At 37.9% G+C, this 18,071-nt stretch overlaps 1 protein-coding gene across 4 annotated transcripts; it reads right to left on the reverse strand.

Annotated features, from left to right (window-relative positions):
* Nucleotides 1-721: 721 nt before the first annotated feature.
* Nucleotides 722-16,784, reverse strand: LOC147459792 (ABC transporter G family member 22-like). 4 transcript variants are annotated; one of them, XM_086510993.1, is made up of 10 exons: nt 16,080-16,776; nt 15,502-15,680; nt 15,001-15,395; nt 14,162-14,317; nt 9,271-9,454; nt 5,503-5,841; nt 4,694-4,987; nt 3,984-4,268; nt 1,582-1,689; nt 722-1,121 (listed from the first exon to the last, which is right to left on the reverse strand). In XM_086510993.1, the coding sequence occupies exons 1-10, from the start codon at nt 16,273-16,275 to the stop codon at nt 858-860; spliced, it is 2,400 nt and encodes a 799-aa protein (XP_086367119.1). In that variant the 5' UTR covers nt 16,276-16,776; the 3' UTR covers nt 722-857. The 4 variants fall into 4 exon arrangements, with proteins under 4 accessions (XP_086367119.1, XP_086367118.1, XP_086367121.1 ...); XM_086510992.1 differs by having other exon boundaries at nt 15,948-16,776; XM_086510995.1 differs by lacking the exon at nt 16,080-16,776 and adding an exon at nt 15,812-15,949.
* Between the last annotated feature and the right edge of the window lie 1,287 nt (nt 16,785-18,071).

Below are 18,071 nucleotides of genomic sequence, written 5' to 3' on the forward strand. Positions count from 1 at the left end.
TCAACATATAGATCTAACCATTGTGATTAGAAGTTGTTAAGTACATGTTAGCTCGGACTCCACATGTAAGAGCTATTGTGGATAAACCAAATGTGGCATTCATCATTGCGTGAGCACCATAGAAATAGAAAGCAAGTAGATTAGATAGAGTACTCAATACAATGGAATGTAAACTTGCTTGATTGATTGGAATTGAGAAAAGAGTACAAGCTTTGCATAATGACCTTATGTAGGCTTAAGATGGAAGGTGGCAACAAAGGTGAGAGAGATATGCACCACATATTCACAAATTCACAAGTGTTAAGCACTAAGCGAGAGCGAGAGAGTCCATATGCACACACATGTGCATAATGTGTATCTATTTGTCATATGGCATAGATGTGTAAGGGTCTCATACAACGAAGCAATCACATACAAGTTTGTAAATCAAGTTATTTGGTTTATTATTTGGGAGGTGCAAATATATGAAACTTTCATGTTCTTGGTCATTCATTTTGTTTTTCCACATAGGTGTTCAAAGGTATCTAGCCAATGCACAAAGCATGTAAGGCATCAAAATGTTAATGCATGGATGTCCTCTGTGTCTGATTTGACTTCTTTTTTAGATTGATAAAGAATGATTTCATTAATACTTGTGAATTTGTGGAATCAAGAATGATTTGCTTAAATACGTGTGAATGACACGATCATTTGCTAGTTAGAGATTCAACCGCTTTTGTCATGGAGGGTAGATATTGGTATGACCAATTATGGGAGGCGTTCAAAGCAGGGCTTACCCAAGTACATCATTCTCCAAAAAGTTTGATATGCGAGTCGTAAATTACATAAGCACAAACAAAATTTCTTATGCTTTTCGTTCAAACAACTAGTCTCATATTGCGAAGTGCTACATATGCTATCAAACGATATCCAACTATCATTGATAGAAGGATTACCACCTCTTGCCCACCACCATCTAGAGACATGCTATGAAATATGGCAAAGTCTACAACCTTTCGGCAACCAATTGGAAATCCACAATCAACTTCTTGTCCTTCGTTGTATTGTATCTTCACTAAAAGATTGAATGTATGGTAATTGTAAGAAATGTACCGTATCCACGATATAAAATTTGGAATACTCTGCAAAAAATATAGTAAGTTCAATAACAGATGTAGCTTATGTTGAGTAAAAAATGAACTTCACCATTCGTGAGAAAAACTCTTAGATTATTATGTATCCCCATCATTCAATAGTGATAAAAGATTCCAACAGTTACCCCGACAGTTGAAGTCATCAAGGTGCATGCTTTGTTTCATAATGTTTACTTTTTTTTTTCTTTTGAGGAAAAGCAAATTGTCTAGTTTGGCTCTTCTATCTCTTTTTTTTTCTTTTTGTTTGATCTAGGCAAGGAATTCAGATAAAGAAGCATTTAAAACTAGGCCATTGGCAATAATTAGGCTAATGAATTGCCATGTTTTGATTCTTTTAAAATGTGAACACTTCCTAGTATTGTTTTGCATAAAATATAGAGGTTGCAAAAGGAAATAGTGCATAGAAGTGTAGAAATCGTAGTCTCTTGACTTTAAACTGTTGCAATACCTGAACAAAAAAACCTCCTGATAACATAAATGTCAGAAGCACAACTGATGCTAATGTTGTTGCCTTCTTCAGATCCATCATAATTGCACCAATCGCTATCCCCATACCCTGTTAAAATATGCCATAACAAATTAATGAGTTCTCGAGTTCATTGTTACAAGAAACTACTAGGTGTTTGAACTACGATGATGAAAGTTAGAGCTAAATATGCATTTTTGTTGATCTTATTTTTCTTTCAAGCTATAAAGGTGAACCTCTTTGTGGGATACATGTAAATAGTTAATCAACTAAATAGTTCGTGTTAAAACAAGAAAGTTTGGGGCCATTTGATAACATCTTAGTGAACTGGGGCCAAAAAATTGAGACCAAATTGGGTCGGGTTGTGAACGGTACTGTCCAAAGATATATGATGGTTAGGATATGTGGATGGTTCAAATCATGCAGTAGTTAAGGTGTGGAGTTATCCACACATATCTGGAACAAAGAGAACATTGAGAGCATTGTTTTGGAAAAGCTTGTTTCTTGGCCTTGATTTCCAAGGTCCGAATCATGACACGATCAGGATTTATAACTTAAATGTCAAGCTTTTTAACCTTGAAATTAAAGGCCCATGGAATTACAGTCGAGAAATTCACACTATAAATCGGGATAACGGTGAGCAATGATTGAGAGTGTGTTTGCAGGTGTTCTCTTCATTGTGCAAATTTGTTTGTAGTTTATCCTCAAAAATAATTAATGTCAATCATGGCTTTGTGTGACGTGCCAACAGCTCTCTCTCTCTCTCTATATTTATTTATTTATTTATATTTATTCATTTATTTATTTATTTATTTATAAGTAAAGTTCAAAAGAGTTTCTTTCAAAAAATATAGAAATTTTTTGGAAGACTTGGCATGCACACAAAGAAATTGAATATGTTAAAAGAGCGAGGTTTTATTATCCTTTGAATGCATGTTATATAGAACTTTTCTAGTAGTGCATCCCTTGAGGTATAGTTTCATGTCACACATGCAAGTACAAACGTACTAAGACTACACAAATTTATATACTTTCAATATCTTTCTTGCATGACATTTTCTTTAGTCATTTCTAAACTTTTTGAGACTATTTTCTTATTTAATATATATTTATGCTTATTATAAAAAGCATTAGTTTGTAAAAGATGATTTTGTTTGAAACTCTTGAATACCAAATAGTATGTAAAACTTTGTTTTTTAGCATTAGTTTTGTAATTGGACACTAAAGTGTCCTCGGACTGACGCTAAAGACACTTTAGCACCTTGTTTTCCCACCAAGTCGTTGAAATGCGTTTTCATGTCTTGGTCATAGTCTAATTAGGTTATGAGGTGAAAAGAAGCACCAAATTCTGTGTGTCAAAATACATGATCTATTAAGAGATTGGTGAGAAGTTTTAAGTTGAAACGTTCAAGTTGTTTTGTAAAAAAATCCATAAACTGTGCATAACTTAGTGAAAGGCATTGAGTTTCATGTCTATAAAGTTTATTTGCTACATGTTAACCATATGAAAGAGAAGATCAAGCCTGAAGTCTTACTTCCCGAGTGGATTTCAAGAGACATGCAAATTTTGGGCTTCTAAAGCTTGTTTTAAGAATATCTCAAACATTCATGGGTCCCGATTTTTCATCAACATGAAGGATAGATGCCCCTTGTGAAATCTTTCTTTGTAGTTGTTTTTTTTTTTTTAAGAACAATTCTTTTCAACTATCATGAAATTAAGGTTACACATATCCCAATGATGTCCATTTCACATGATTTGGTGTAATTTATCGGTATTTGTAAATTCTTTTGAGCTGAAGCCGCGAACTCTATAGCAATGTTTCATGAATTTAAAAACAATATTTGTATGGTGCATAGTTTTGAAAATACAACACATTTTACTATTTTTAGCTAACATAAGCATGAATGACTTCTGTCTTATGTACTATATGTATAGAGAGAACACATATTGCATTAACCAACTGCATAAATTGAAAGTTATGCTTTGCTTATGTATGACTTTAAAACAAAGGCATAGTAGACTTGAACGATTCTGCATTATTTAATCTACTCTAAAAAGAATTTTTTAACACATGAAACTTGTGGAAACGGGTAGTACAATTTTGAATGGCTTTCTTAAAATTTTCTATCGTGGCCCTTCGTTCTTTATAAAGTTTCTGCCACCTACATTGTTGAACCACCAAATGCATATCATTGTTAGGAATGTTGTGATTAATATATTCAAAATTTGCAATCTCTTGAGAAGAATTTTCCATTGCACATGCAATTCATTGAAAATTGGAAAACTAGTTCCAAACTAGTGTTAAAACGTTCACATTTTTATATAGATATAACAAAATGTAAGCAAGGAAAAACTTGCAAGAATGCCTATATAAAGTATATACCTGAGAAGCAATGGTGCTGAGAAGGATTGTCAACAAGGTAAGAAAGAACGCCGTTGTTGTGGGCCGCAAGTGAGCCATAAAATAAACAATAATGTGGAATAGAAGAGGCAAACAAAAATCCAACGGTATGTCACCGAGTGTACGAGCCATAAAGTAGGCACTTAATCTATACATGTTAGAAGCCCTCTCCTTTGCAAGAATTGCCCTTTCTAGAGGGAAAGTGAAAAGTGCCGTGAATAGAGGAAAAAATCCCCAATATGTTGCAATAAAGAAGAGCAAGCCCACCTGCAATAATAATTAGAAATTGACAGATAAGAATGAGGGTACTTCAAGTATGCAAATATCACTTTGATTTTTAGTACATACATTGCCAAAGACTTTGTTTAATGTTAAACAAAATGCTTCATACTCGTTTAATGAAGGGATCTTGATGTTTTTAGTTAGTTCTACATTGGAAGTGATACCATAGTTGGTAATGTGAGTCTTAAGGGACAGGTGATAAGAGGGAGGGAAGGTATATGGGGCGATTGGTGCAGGCAAGTGATGTTCTTGCATTGCTACTTGTGAATCCCTTGGGTACCATTTATTGATAGGTGGTGATGTGAAAAAGAAATTCTAATATGCAATTGTGTATGTTTGAAACTAAATTTTAGATGTGGAGAGAGAGAGAGAGAGAGAGAGAGAGAGAGAGAGAGAGAGAGAGAGAGAACCTGATCAACTAGTTGGCGCTCCGTTTGAATGTTGGAGTGCCACCAAAGGCAACCAATGATTATGGCACTTGCAAGGACTTGCAAAATTCTAAGACTACTTAGATACTCATGTCGCCTCTCTCGTAAGCCTCTCACATATAAAACACAAAATTGAGACCACCATGAAGCATTCCACTCTTGTTCACTCCATTGCAGAGCATTCTTCTGAGCCATATTTTTTTGACATCCAAACTTTTGGCCTTGTGGTTCTTCCAATATTGCACTTTTTTGTTCTTCATAAGCCCTCGATAGATACTGTCAAACACAAAAGACAAGAAGGATTTATGTTTTTTGGTGAAAAACATTCTATGCATTTATGTAAATCACTATGTTCTTGCAAATGGTAAAGGGGCGCAATAGTTACACACACACACACACCTATATATATGTGTGTGTATATATACGTACACACACATACATATGCCTATACTTACACACATATATGTATATACATATATATAGATGTAGAGATATATCTGGATGTGTGTGTGTGTGTGTGTGTGTGTGTGTGTGTGTGTGTGTGTGTGTGTGTGTGTGTGTGCATATATGCATGCATACCTACACACACACAAGGGGGGTATGTCACAAACTGGTGACGTGGTTGCCCTGTATGTATGTGTATATTTATTTTTCTATATCTATATTTATATTTATACATAAATGTACACACACACATGCATGCATGCATGATGTCCGCAATTGGCAAGAAGTGTGCAAGCATCTAGAATCAACATTGTAAAGCAAAAGGTTTTCCATGGTAAGAAAGTAACCTGTTTGACAACTTTTGGCAAGGGTCTAGTTGAGGCTTGGATGGCCGACATAATAGTGCCACTAGTGTGAAATTGTGTTGATGCAATCCCATTACTTTGATCTAGCAATGTATTAGGTAAGGACATATCGATCATATTGCCACTAGCTAGGTCTAGTAGGAAATCAGCCGGATTCATGACTATTTGAGGAGAGAAGCCAATTGAAGAAAAGTAGTCCATAACTATAGAAGCCTTGCCAAAATATAACATATGTCCCCCAGAGAGCAAAATGAGCTTATCAAACATGTGAAAAATCCTACTAGAAGGTTGATGGATGGTTGTTACCACAGTTCGACCAACCTGCATAAACAAGTAGATAAACCTAAGAGTGCATAAAAGCCAAAATCGATGCCAATTACTAAATTAGCCTACAAACTACACTGCATTACTATGTTCTTGAATATTCTAAAAAGTAAAAGATGGTGCTTCGGGCCCTTAGCATTCTAAAACAAAACAAGGTGAAGAGTCACACTGTAATTCTAAAAACAATTTAACACTAATCTTATAATTGAAATGCAAGTGTAATCTTTAAGCTTATTTTATGTAGATAGAAATAAAATTTTGAGGTTTTGTTCATGGTATAGTTAGGTAGTGACATCAAGAAAATTGAGGATTTTTTTTTATATCAAAATATATCCTATACTAAGTGAATCATGAAAAGTTTTAAATTTATAATTTCACCAAAACTTCAAGGTATTTTCTCAAAAAAATAGTAAAGAACTTATGAATTTTTCCAAAAAAATTATTAAATTTCCCAAACCTTAAAAACAAAATTTTGAGGTTTTGTTCATTGTGTAAAGTGACATGAAGAACATTGAAGATTTTCTTCTATGTCAAAATAGATCTTATACTAAGAGAATCACGAGAATTTTTAAGTTTAAAATTTCACCAAAATTTTTAGCTGTTTTTTCAAAAAAAATAGTAAAAGACCTTTAAATTTTAAAAAAAAACTCATGTTACCATGCCTACTATAAATATAAGTAAAAAATGACAATTTTCACAATGACTAAGAGATATCTTATGGAGTCAAAGAATCAATGTGATTTTAGTACAAATTTACAATCTAAAGTGATTCTATAGATTAAAACCGATCAAAATGTTCTACCTTTTGTAAGAGAGGCATTAACTAAACATTGTCTTTTGTATACACAAGCCACTTTGAAAAATAGTTGATATTGGTATTCTTGCTTATGTAAAAAGAACCTCTCTGCATTGCCCGTGTTGAGGGACACCATAACCTCACGCAAATGTGGTGTTGCGTAGCTCTAGCAGTCCCTTGCGAGGTGGGGGGCCCTATAGGAGGGTTGTTTAAGACTTGGCGCCTTATTTGCATGAGGAGATGGTCATGTTGTCGAGTGGCTTGTTGTCTTTAATGGTTGCCTTTGGCTTGTGGATAGGGGTTGCCTTAGGAGGGCGTCACTTGGCTATCCCATCCCTCTCTGACTATGTATAGTGGTGCAACACTGGGCATATTTTTGCTTGGCGGGCCTACAGACTTCATTTCGAAGCCTAATCATTCACTTGCTACTTTCGTTCTTGAAGAATCCAATCTTCCAAGTCTTTTGCACCCATTTGCAAATCTTTCCTACCATTTCACTAACCATCGGGCACTCCTTCACTAAGTGGGGAGGGTCCTCTCTGGCTATTTTGCATTGTAAGCATTTATCATTGGGAGGATAAAAATGTGAAATATACTTTCGGTTGTCAAGAGAAGAACAAAAGGAAGGGACCATAAACATTGATAGACAAATTATGGATGTACCTTAGAGACAACTCCTATTGAGAAAGTGGTGCTTGATAGGAGACTTCAATATAGTGGAGAATAGAAAGGACGCAAGAAGCTCTTCAAGTTTGTTGACGGGCTCTAGAAAATTGAAATGGTTGAGTCTGTGTGAGAAGTGGGCATTGATGGATGTGTGGTCAGTTGGTCCGTGGAACAACACACCGCGATTTAACTACACAAGTCCTCAATATGGCCACACTACCTCTGAGCTTGACAAGTGCTATTACTCCATCAAGGTGACTAGATTCCTTCTACAATTGAAATGAAGGTAGTCATTTTCTAGAGTTTTTCAGATCGCTTGTTGTTGTCCATGAAATTTCAAGAAAGCCAAGGGTGAAGGTCAGTTTTTCGAAGGATCTAAGAAGAAGCTGGTCACAAGGGAACACATTCTCAAGGACCCACTATTTAAAAGCAAAAAAAGATCTTAGCAAGCTCGACAATGATGTAAAATAGCAAAATCTAAGATCTTGAGGTATAAGAAAATTACATATGAAGTAGAATAGCTGAACCAAAAAAAAAAAGAGAAGGGAAGGCCTCCGAAGAGGAACACGGGAGTCGGCTCGAAGCAAAAACAGGCCTTGCAGAGCAACACTAGAATGGGAAAAGATAACCAAATACTTCCAAAACTCCATAACACACTGGTTCCCATGCCTCTCTAAAGTGGGAAGTAAATTATTGAATCCATTCTGAAGAGAAATTTTTGGAAAGGTCAATGACAAAGGGCTTCAGCATCTGGCTCAATTTTAGGATGCCAATAGCAAGAGATGGAAAGAAATAGACCAATTGACGATCCAATTCCACCTCAACGAAATTGAAAGACTACTAATTAGCAAAGCCATATTTTGATGCCAATTAGTGAGATTGAATTCAATTGGAAAGCATGGCACTGGCCAAGAATAGAAACTTCTCCAAACCACTAACTAAGGAAATCTACAGAATTTGATGTTCAAAGTAGATTGGTTCTCACCCCTCAATATAACCAATGGCGTAAACAATGGCCAAAATCTAGGTGGGAGTCAGTAGCAAGTAACATTTGGAACCTCAATGGCTTCATGCAATGAAAATATTTTTGTGGAGGTACTATGGGGGGCTATTCCAACCAGGGTTAAGGTACTAGCCAAAGGGATAGGCTATGATAGATGTTCAAGGTGCAAAACGACAAGTGAAGACCCCTCTCACTTGTTAAAGGACTTCCCAACTATAAGAGGTCTTGCAAGCAAAATTCTAAATGGATACATAAGACCTGGAAGGTTCTAAACGACCTACTTTTAGGAGGAAAGATTGTCAATAACGAAGCCCTATGGATGTGTACGCAAATTGTTTATTTTTGCTACTTCAAACAAGTCTGGAGGTCTAGGAACCTACGAGTCTTTGAGAGAAATCTCTCGTTAGCTAGCTTCAAAGAGGTAATTATTTACGATATCTAGGAAGTGATTGTAACTATTGGAAAAATCAAGAACTCTAAGGAGTGGAAACAAGCAATTAAAGCCATCACTATTTCGGTCTCAACTAGATCACACCATGGAAAGTAACTCCCAAAGTAGCTTAAGTCAGTGTGGATGTGTGTAGCTTAATATTGTATCTTGTGGCCCCTCAAGGTATATCTCGTGCTTGACGGTTTTTGTACTTTTTCTTTTTTGGGTGAATATAATACACACTCACAATTGTGAGTGGAAAAAGAAAAAGAACAAACGGTAGGGAATAAAAATTGAGCATATCCGTCCCTTCTAATTTGTAATGCTTGAAATTTCAGCATGTTAATGCTGACAATGAAAATATGAGCTTCTCCTCTACAATAAGTTACTTACATAAATTCCGAGGTCAAAAAAATATCTCTCTGTGCAAGCATGATAAAAATCTTTGTAAAAAAATAATTATGCTAAATTAATCTATTGACAATTATATAGGTCAATGAATCTTCATAAGTTTAAAACTTACTTGATTACCTGGGATATTTTTTGCAATGTGTGGAGTATCCGAAGAGCAGTCGTGGAGTCCAAGCCAGAGGTAGGTTCGTCCAAAAATAGAAGCGAGGGATTAATAAGAATTTCTTGGCCCATGCATACTCGCTTTCTCTCACCTCCTGATACTCCACGAAGAAAGGATCCCCCTATTATTGTGTTTTGGCACCTAGTGAACACCAAGATAGAACAATGTTATTGCTTGAAGTGGAAGGAGATAAACCAGGTAAAACCATCACAAGAAGTTTTGGACAGATTCTCACAATAATTCTCACATTGTGACTTACCTCAACATCATGAGCTTCGGCGAGGGAGGCACTGCATACCTAGCTAGGTACGAGGGGCAGGGGACCGTCGGCCCGGTGGGGGGGTCGGGGGTCCCCTGCCCCCAATCGTACCTAGCTAGGTATGTGGTGCCTCTCGAGCAGAAGCTCATGATGTTATGCATTGTATGAAAAACAACTGGAAAAGACTCCATTTTCCTACATGAGAAAATTTCTAAATCTTCTTGTGCATAAGCTTGCCCATTAATTTTGGGTGTGTGAATAGTGTCTAAAGAAGCACACAAAGTTGAAGAGTTTAAAATTGTGTTAACATCTCTACCAATGTTGGTCATAGAGGTTTAGTAAAGAATTGATTTTCCTCTCTACAAGTAGCTATCTTTTTCTCTAAAATGTCTCCTTGTTATTTTATTACTATCTTCAAAATGCTTAACTTTTGGGTCCTTGACCATTGCATGCTGTGGCTAGCATGTAAAGCCTTCAAAGGATTTCACTATAAAATAAAATGTTTAAATAAGGGTTACACTATTGATGGTCCAAAAAGGCAACGTAGAGCACAAAAGAAAATCACTACAAATTACTTCATAGGATTGCTCCCCACTTATCCACAAGCGGGGATTGAAGAGCTTGATAAGGTGGTGATGCCAATTTGTGAATCCAACTTTGAATGGGACACTTGGAGATGATCAAGGAGTAGCCTCTTTTGGAAACCACACTCTAAAGGCATTAACCATGCATTAATGCACGAGGCAAATTGGTGTAGCCCCCTCAACAAATTATGGAAGAGGCACTAAACGAAAAAACGATGGGAGGGAGTCATGGAGAACATCTGGAAGCCAAGATGGCCTCAGTATATGAAGATATTTCTGTGGAAAGTGATGTGGGGTGCTCTACCGACGTATGGGCGTAAAGATACAAGAAAGAGGCATCGGGTCCGATCGTTGCTCGGGGTGCAGAATAGCCAGTGAAGACCTAGCCCACCTTTTCATGGGATGCCAGGCAACTAGAGGCATGGCTGGGAAAATATGCAAGTGGATTCAAAGGACAATATGGAAAATTAAGTTCTTCAAGAATGATCTGTTCTTTGGTAGTAACAAAATGGGAAGTTCTGCTCTTCTCATGTGCACTCAAATAATCAGGTACTACTTCTTGCACCATATTTGGCAAGCAAGGAACCGCCGCTTGTTTGAGGGGGATCTAGTTGTGGCAAGCTTTTGTGAAATCATGCAAGAGAGCATAGTGATGATCCACATGATCGGAGGCAAACAAGCCTCAGAGGATTGGTCTAGAACAATACATAACATCTTGTAATAAGTAAAGCCGAGGAGTAGAAGTGGTTTCTCTGCCAAGCAGATAACTTGTAATCCTTTGACCCTCAAGGCTCGGTCTGAGCTTGAGGATTGGTGTATATTTCTGTTTTTAATACTATCCACTCACAATTGTGAGTTTTGTAAAAAAAAAAGGATTGCTCCCCGCTTAGTGCGGTATGCTATCTACTTGTTTGTAATCAATCTCTCTTTTACTCTGATGAGATTTGTAGTGGATATGGGCTCCATGTAAAGCCTTGAACATTGTGGTGATTTTCAGCTGTATGCTTTGGGTTGGATCTCAATATGGCTCTTGTTGTGGATGAGATGTATAATGTAATTTTTTAGTTTTTCAATATATCCTCAACTCACCATTGGTGAGTACTGCTTTCTTGTTTTTGGGTAAGGATTGCATTGGAAATGAAGATTTTCAATATTAAGGGCTATAACTTAGAACTTGCTGAAAAGCGCCAAATAAGAGTACAAAATGAAATGATTGAAAGTATAAATGATCTACAAAAGCTGAAGAAAGGACCGTATCAAAAGTTCAAATATATAATATTATATTATATCATTAGATTGTTAATAGAACACTATATTTTCTTGAGTAACCAACTTCCTAGAATTATGGTAAAAGATGTGAACTATGTTTTGAAGCAGGGTCGAAAATTGCAACCCTTCCCGCCCTTCCTTTGCTACTAGCCCTGCACATGACGGGCAAATTTATAAAGGCCCAAGGAAGGACAAGTTGCTCGACTGGCCCTGCAGGAAGGGCATATTTTTGCAAGGCCTTCCTAGGGAAGGGCAACCTTTCAAAATGCCCTGCAGAGATTAATCATGTCAATGCTTGACATTGTGACTTTTGGACTTGTACCTAGAGGATGTTCTATGGACTTTGAGAGTCACTAATGAGTATAGAATCTTATTTTGTAGGTTGTGCAAGCATGCATTGCCATACACCTTAAAAAAAGTTAAGGTGTACTTTTTAATATAGGGAATTTCAAGTATGCTTTTTAATATAGGGAATTTTAATGTGTTGGGCAGACTGTAAAGGCAACAAAATATGAAGTTTGAACTTGAGAGTTGAATGTTCAATCGCTCGCAAGTTTTCTAGCGAAGGCATCAGGCTTGAATGACGGGTCTCGTCATTCGTCTCTCTCATCCACCAATTGCTGACACAGAGCTTCTATATCCAAGTTCCAAGTGAGATGAGGAGGTTTGAGGGATACCATGTAATCAAGGCTAGTGGGTTGGAAAAAGAGAGAAGGTAAGTACACTAGAGATTAACTCAAAGCATGGTTGAATAATGCCTTATTGAAGGAAATTACGGAGAGAGTAAAGATTAAGCACTCTTGATGCTCTCCAATTTGATTTGTTATGCAAAATCTTTTAAAGTTGTTCTCAAATATTGATTGATTCTTACACGAGCTCAGACTCACGATCAACTAAAGCTCCAGATTCCAGGATTTCCTAGCACTCTCCCATTATCCATGAACTGCAAGCTCCCCTCGAGAGTCCCTTGGGAAACCTCTAGGTTGTGAGTCCAAATGACTCCAGAGTCTACGATTGCAAAGGTCCTTCAAGCCTCAAGGCTCCTTCACAAATCATGATTCACATAGTGCTAGCCTCCTGGTTTGTTAGGCATGCTCCCAAATCCTATTTATAGGAACCCCTACTTATCACTTCATCATTTTTAAGATGGCACCATGTGTAATGATTAGGATGCTATAGTTTATGTTGTTATATAATATTATGAGGATCTTATTTTTTGCCGTTGGTGATTCTTAGGGGACGAGAAGGACTTAAGAGGGAACTTGGAAGGTGAAGTTTGAAGAGATGTCTACCCTAGCTTCACAGACAGAATAGTGATAGCGATAACTTCATGATCTCAAAATGGGAGGTTTGTAACTCGGGAGGAGACTCTTCATGGTTACAATTCTAGCAAACGGCAATCCCAAAAAACATCAAGATATATGATGTCGTCATTGCAGCTGCATTGCAGGTCATTTCAAGTTCCAAGTATTTGCATGTTCCATTTACAACTTACTAATTCTCTTGCTCATTGTGTATCTTGTAGAAAATTCAAGTTCCAAGTATTTGCATGTTCCATTTACAACTTACTAATTCTCTTGCTCATTGTGTATCTTGTAGAAAATGATTTTTAGTACTGCTAGGCAATGTTTCAAAAGTACACCCTTTCTCATTGTACTTTAGAATTTTCTTTACAAGTTACAATCGTTCAAAAACACATGCGAAAAAAATTAGATTTTGGTAAAGATTTGATCAAAGGGAAGGGAAAATTTTGCCCTTCACTTTGAAGATCGAAATGCCAAACAACCCTTCCCATGGGACAGGCACTCTTGAAAATTTCCCTTCCCTAGGATGGGTAAGGGTGCCCTGCAATTTTCAGGCCTGGTTTTGAAGTGTTTTTCAGCCACAAAGTTACCTAATGAGCTCAAAAAACCATGAGTTTTTTCAGCATGGTGAGGATGTAATGGTATGCTCTTATTAATATAATCTCACATATTGTGAGATTTGAAAAAAAAAGGAGAAAATTACCAAAATACCCCTCTAATTTGTGGAAATTCTCAAAATACCCCTCAAATTTCAAAAATTCCCAAAATACTCTTGTATCTATTTTAGCTGGATTGTTCACGATTTCCTAATCTTTATTCTTTTTTGACAATGTATATTCGTTTTTTAGTGCTTAGCATGTAATTTGTCACAAATTACCTCCCAAAAAAGGACAATTATGTCTAAAAATAATGAAGCAATTCATCTCCAAAGCCTACATAACCAGCTCAAATTCTAGTTTTAATATCTTGTATTCATAGACAATCAGTCTTCTTATGAAAAGCTACAATTTTCTTAATTTTTGGATAAATTTACTCTCACAACCAGGGGTATTTTGGGGGTATATTGGGAATTTTTGAAATTTGAAGGGTACTTTGGGAATTTCCACAAATCAGAGGGGTATTTTGGTAATTTTTCCAACAAAAAAAAAACTCATGAAAAAAACCATGAGTGGATTCCACCTTTAAAATTGTGTTTATAAAGTATTTTGACGCACAGTATGTCAAAGAAAAACTAAAACCATGAGTTTTGATGGGATATGGATGCCACCTTATGTTTATGAAGTATTTTGACGTATGATCCATTTTTTAATAAAATGACAAATTTTCACCCTATCACTATCTTCTTGAGCTCTGGAGTGGAATGTGAAAATGCTGAATTCCTAGAAACACACAATATAATAAATAGAAACAAGGGCTAGAATATGATGCTCACCTCTCAAGACCAAGCTCATACACCACCTCCATGGCACGTTCCATCCTCTCTTTCTTTGACAACTTCTTGGGTAAACGAAGTAATGCTGCATACATGAGGGTCTCCTTGACGGTCAAGTGTGGGTAGAGTACATCGTCTTGCATGACAAATCCAATCCTAAGTAGGAAAGGAGAATAAATAAGAAAGGGCGTTAATTGATTATAGTTTTGATCTCTAACAAAGCTACGTACCCATGCATGCATGCAGTCACACACTCATGACATGGTGCCAAGCTTCAAACCCCACACTTTTGGAGTAAAAAGAACGAGGCTGTCACTAACGCACAGACGATGACACTGCTTGCTCTGAGAGAGAGAGAGAGAGAGAGAGAGAGAGAGAGAGAGAAGAAGAGGATTTGAGAGAGAGAGAGAGAGAGAGAGAGAGAGAGAAGAAGAAGAGGATTTTAACGTCGTAAGAAACTATCCCAAGAGATCTCAAAGATCTATGAATGAGAGAGAGAGAGAGAGAGAGAGAGAGAGAGAGAGAGACAGAGAGCTCTAATCGGCAAAGCGAGAGAGAGAGAGAGAGAGAGAGCTTTGAACGGTAGCATAGATGAGAGAGAGAGAGAGAGAGAGATCATTTTAACGGAAGCTATTTTTATTACGAAGTCTAAAAAATAAGATTAAAAAAAGTCTTAAAAAATGTGTACAATATTTGATAAGCACAATGTCTATATCACTATTGGCAAGCAAGTAATGCCAATAAAGGACGAAAGGATGAGTTTCACAAACTTTAGCATAGTGTGTGTGTGTGTGTGTGTTTGTGTTGTTTTCAGCCTAGTGAGAGAGGGAGCAAAAGACCTGGGTTTGAGGGCCTTGGAGTACGGCATGTCATTGTAGGTGATGGTACCTTGGAGGTGGTGGTGGGGCTTCATGCTACTCGTGGTTGTTGTAGATGGAGTAAGCTGCAAGCGGCCGCTCAGAAGGTTGAGCAGGGTGGTCTTGCCACTGCCGGACGGACCCATCAACGCCAGCACCTCCCCCGCCTGCACCCACCCCTCCACGCCCTTCACAATCCTCTTCTCTCTCTTCCCCTTCCCCTTCTTCCTTCTACTACTGCTGCTTTCCTGCTGCACCGCGTCCTCCTCTGATACTTTCTTCCTCTTCCCCATCGCCTTCGTCCATGCCTTGCTCATCCATGACTGCAGCAGCAGCAACTCCTTCTCTACGCTCACTTTGTACGTCACGTCCACAAACTGCATTACCACAGAGTCAACCAATTACACAAAGCATCATACGTCCGTGTATCCTCTCTCTCTCTCTCTCATGCAATATACACGCACAGCGTTGTAGCTGATCTACCTTCAATAAGATGGGTGGCGGTGGAGGTAGAGCCATAATATGCAGGTTTTCATTGACACGGTCCTCAATACTGACAGAAACATCATCGTTAGTAGGAGCTATCATCTTTGAATTGCCAGTGCGGCAGCTAGCTTCTGCTTCATCCGAGTCTACTTCTTCACCACTTGCTTTGGATGGTCCTGCATAATTGACCCACATTATAATCCGGCTCAATCAATGCTGACACATAATTATAAATTGCAACGACAATATATGTCATGCAAAATTTCTGCCAATCTAGAATTAGCTTTAATCAAGTGCTGAAATTTACATTCAATGGAGCCTCCCATTCACTGTTGCATTTACAGTATAATTAGTGTGGATGACTTAATGGACTCGATGTTTGCACAGCCATATTCCATGCAAGGCTAGTTGCAGTGATTAATCGTATGATGGAGTCTTCATACCGTCGGCGATCAATGCAAGCACATGATCACTTGGGAAGATGAGAGGCCCAGCAATGCCCAGAGAGAGGCTAGCTGTTGAAGTTGTTCTGCTCATTGCGGTGTTGAGTGAATTGGAAGTAGAGGAATCCTCACCCTCACATGCATCATGAGTATACAAGCTTTGCCGAGGTGCACCAACATATTTGCGGTTTATGATGCGTTGCATCGCGATGTCTGATTGCATCTGCCTGTCTAAGGACGGCCACCGCAGGATGAGTGAGTCAGACTTCCCCTTGTGAAGAAAGGTACCTCTGTGATTTTTCTGTCCCTTATGGTTTTGAGACTCCATGGTCAAGACTAGCTCTTTCCAATTATGCACTGATGGGCTTGGTATTCAAGAGGCTGGATATATGATTGATTTATCTAGGATTTTATGTAAGAGAGTAAAATTTCTCTCAGAAAAATATCCATCATTTATAGAGTCTGGAAGTGTTAAATCAAATCATATATATATATTGTCTGATTAAATAATAATGGCAATCCATGTTGCAAGCACAAGGCTTGCTGGTATGAGAGCCAGAGAGAGTGGAGGTGTTTAATTGAAAGGGCAAAGCTACAAGGAGTGTCTTATATAGCCTATGCATATGGGATAAAGAGAGGGGGAGAAGAAATTGAAGAGCAATCATTCAAGGCAAGCATCCTAGAACTAATTATGAAGGAAGGAAGGGGGTGCTTCAAGGAAGGGACGTTAGATATTCTAGCCTTTAAGGCTGTTCAATCATAACCTTGTCAGCTTAAGGTAAAGGAGGAGGATTCATCTGTACTCACAAATTCACCCCCAAGACTAGTAGTTGAGAAAGCAAGCAAAAAGTCCATGAACCTTAGCATGTACCTATATAGCCACAAAGAATTAAATGAGGGCAAATGCTCAAGAGTCAAGATCCCTTTGGCAAGTGTGCTGTAGAGCAAAAAAAAACACCTTGTTTTTAAAGGTCGGACTACTATAAGACAACCCGGATTTATGCCCAAATCTAGGGGGATTTATAGCTAAAATACCCAATTTTTTACCTTGAAAATTAAGGTCCACTGAAATTACAGCTTGAATTTTTCATTTTCGTTGCTAAGAGAGCTACGCAAGAAGTTTTTGTCAAATTCTCACAATAATTCCCACATTGTGCCTTACGTGAACATCATGAGCTTCTGTGAGGGATGCACCACATACCTATCTAGGTACAATTGGGGGCACGGGACAACCGGCCCAGTGGGGGGGGGGGGAGCGGCGGTGGTCCCCTGCCCCCAATCGTACCTAGATAGGTATGTGGTGCCTCTCCAACAGAAGCATAACATGGCAGAAGCTCATGATGTAATGCATTGCATGAAAAACACTAAAAAAGACTCCTTTTTCCTACATGAGAAAATTTCTAAATCTTCTTGTGCTAGAGGTCGAAGGTGTAATTTATTTATTTTTGGACAAAGTTGCTAAGAGTAATTTTATACATGGATTTATGCCTGTAGAAAAGAAGGCCACTTTGGATAAAGCTAGTTTTTTCCACCTACATTTTGCTTTTGCATGCACCTTGAGGGACTTGGTAAGAGCGACATGTATGTGTGTGCATGTGTATTCTAATGGGGCATACATGGAATGTTGCCATGTGGAGATTAGTTAAGAGAAATATCTTGTGGTCTATATCAATTTCATGTGCCTTTCATAAAAAGGTCTCCCATGGCGCCAAAGGGGGAAGAAAAGCATGGAGAGGACAATGGTCTCCATCTTGACATGGACATGAAGGCCTTGGGGGTGGCTTACGTGTTTGGCTAAGGCTTTGCCATCTTCAAATCTCACCTACACTCATGAACCCCACCTCTCTTTAGTTTGTTTTTACTTTCAAGGCTCCTCTTTTCCTCCTCATAAGTTATCAATACACCAACTTGTCAAAAAAAAGCATGGTGAAAAAACACCATCACCACCACCCCTTCACCATTTTTTTTAGAACTTCCAATTACAAAACACAAAACACTTTATTTGCCTCTCGACGAATACATGACAACTTCCCTCTCTAGTGTGATCAATGGTTCCAATTAACGTGACGCAATCAAGATCAAATGTCCATCGTTCGATCCCACATTCCATATAAACTCGTTGTG

The sequence above is a fragment of the Adiantum capillus-veneris genome, chromosome 4 (assembly GCF_014529385.1).
Source record: "Adiantum capillus-veneris isolate H3 chromosome 4, ASM1452938v2, whole genome shotgun sequence".
NCBI lineage: Eukaryota > Viridiplantae > Streptophyta > Polypodiopsida > Polypodiales > Pteridaceae > Adiantum > Adiantum capillus-veneris.

Excerpts from the sequence above, each read along its gene's own strand:
- LOC147459792 (XM_086510992.1), bottom strand. The coding sequence starts at position 16,275 with ATGGAGTCTCAAAACCATAAGGGACAGAAAAATCACAGAGGTACCTTT. Across the intron at positions 4,988-5,502 it reads TGCCAAAAGTTGTCAAACAG|TATCTATCGAGGGCTTATGA; the intron begins GTTACTTTCTTA and ends TGTGTTTGACAG. Across the intron at positions 4,269-4,693 it reads AGCGCCAACTAGTTGATCAG|GTGGGCTTGCTCTTCTTTAT; the intron begins GTTCTCTCTCTC and ends TTATTATTGCAG.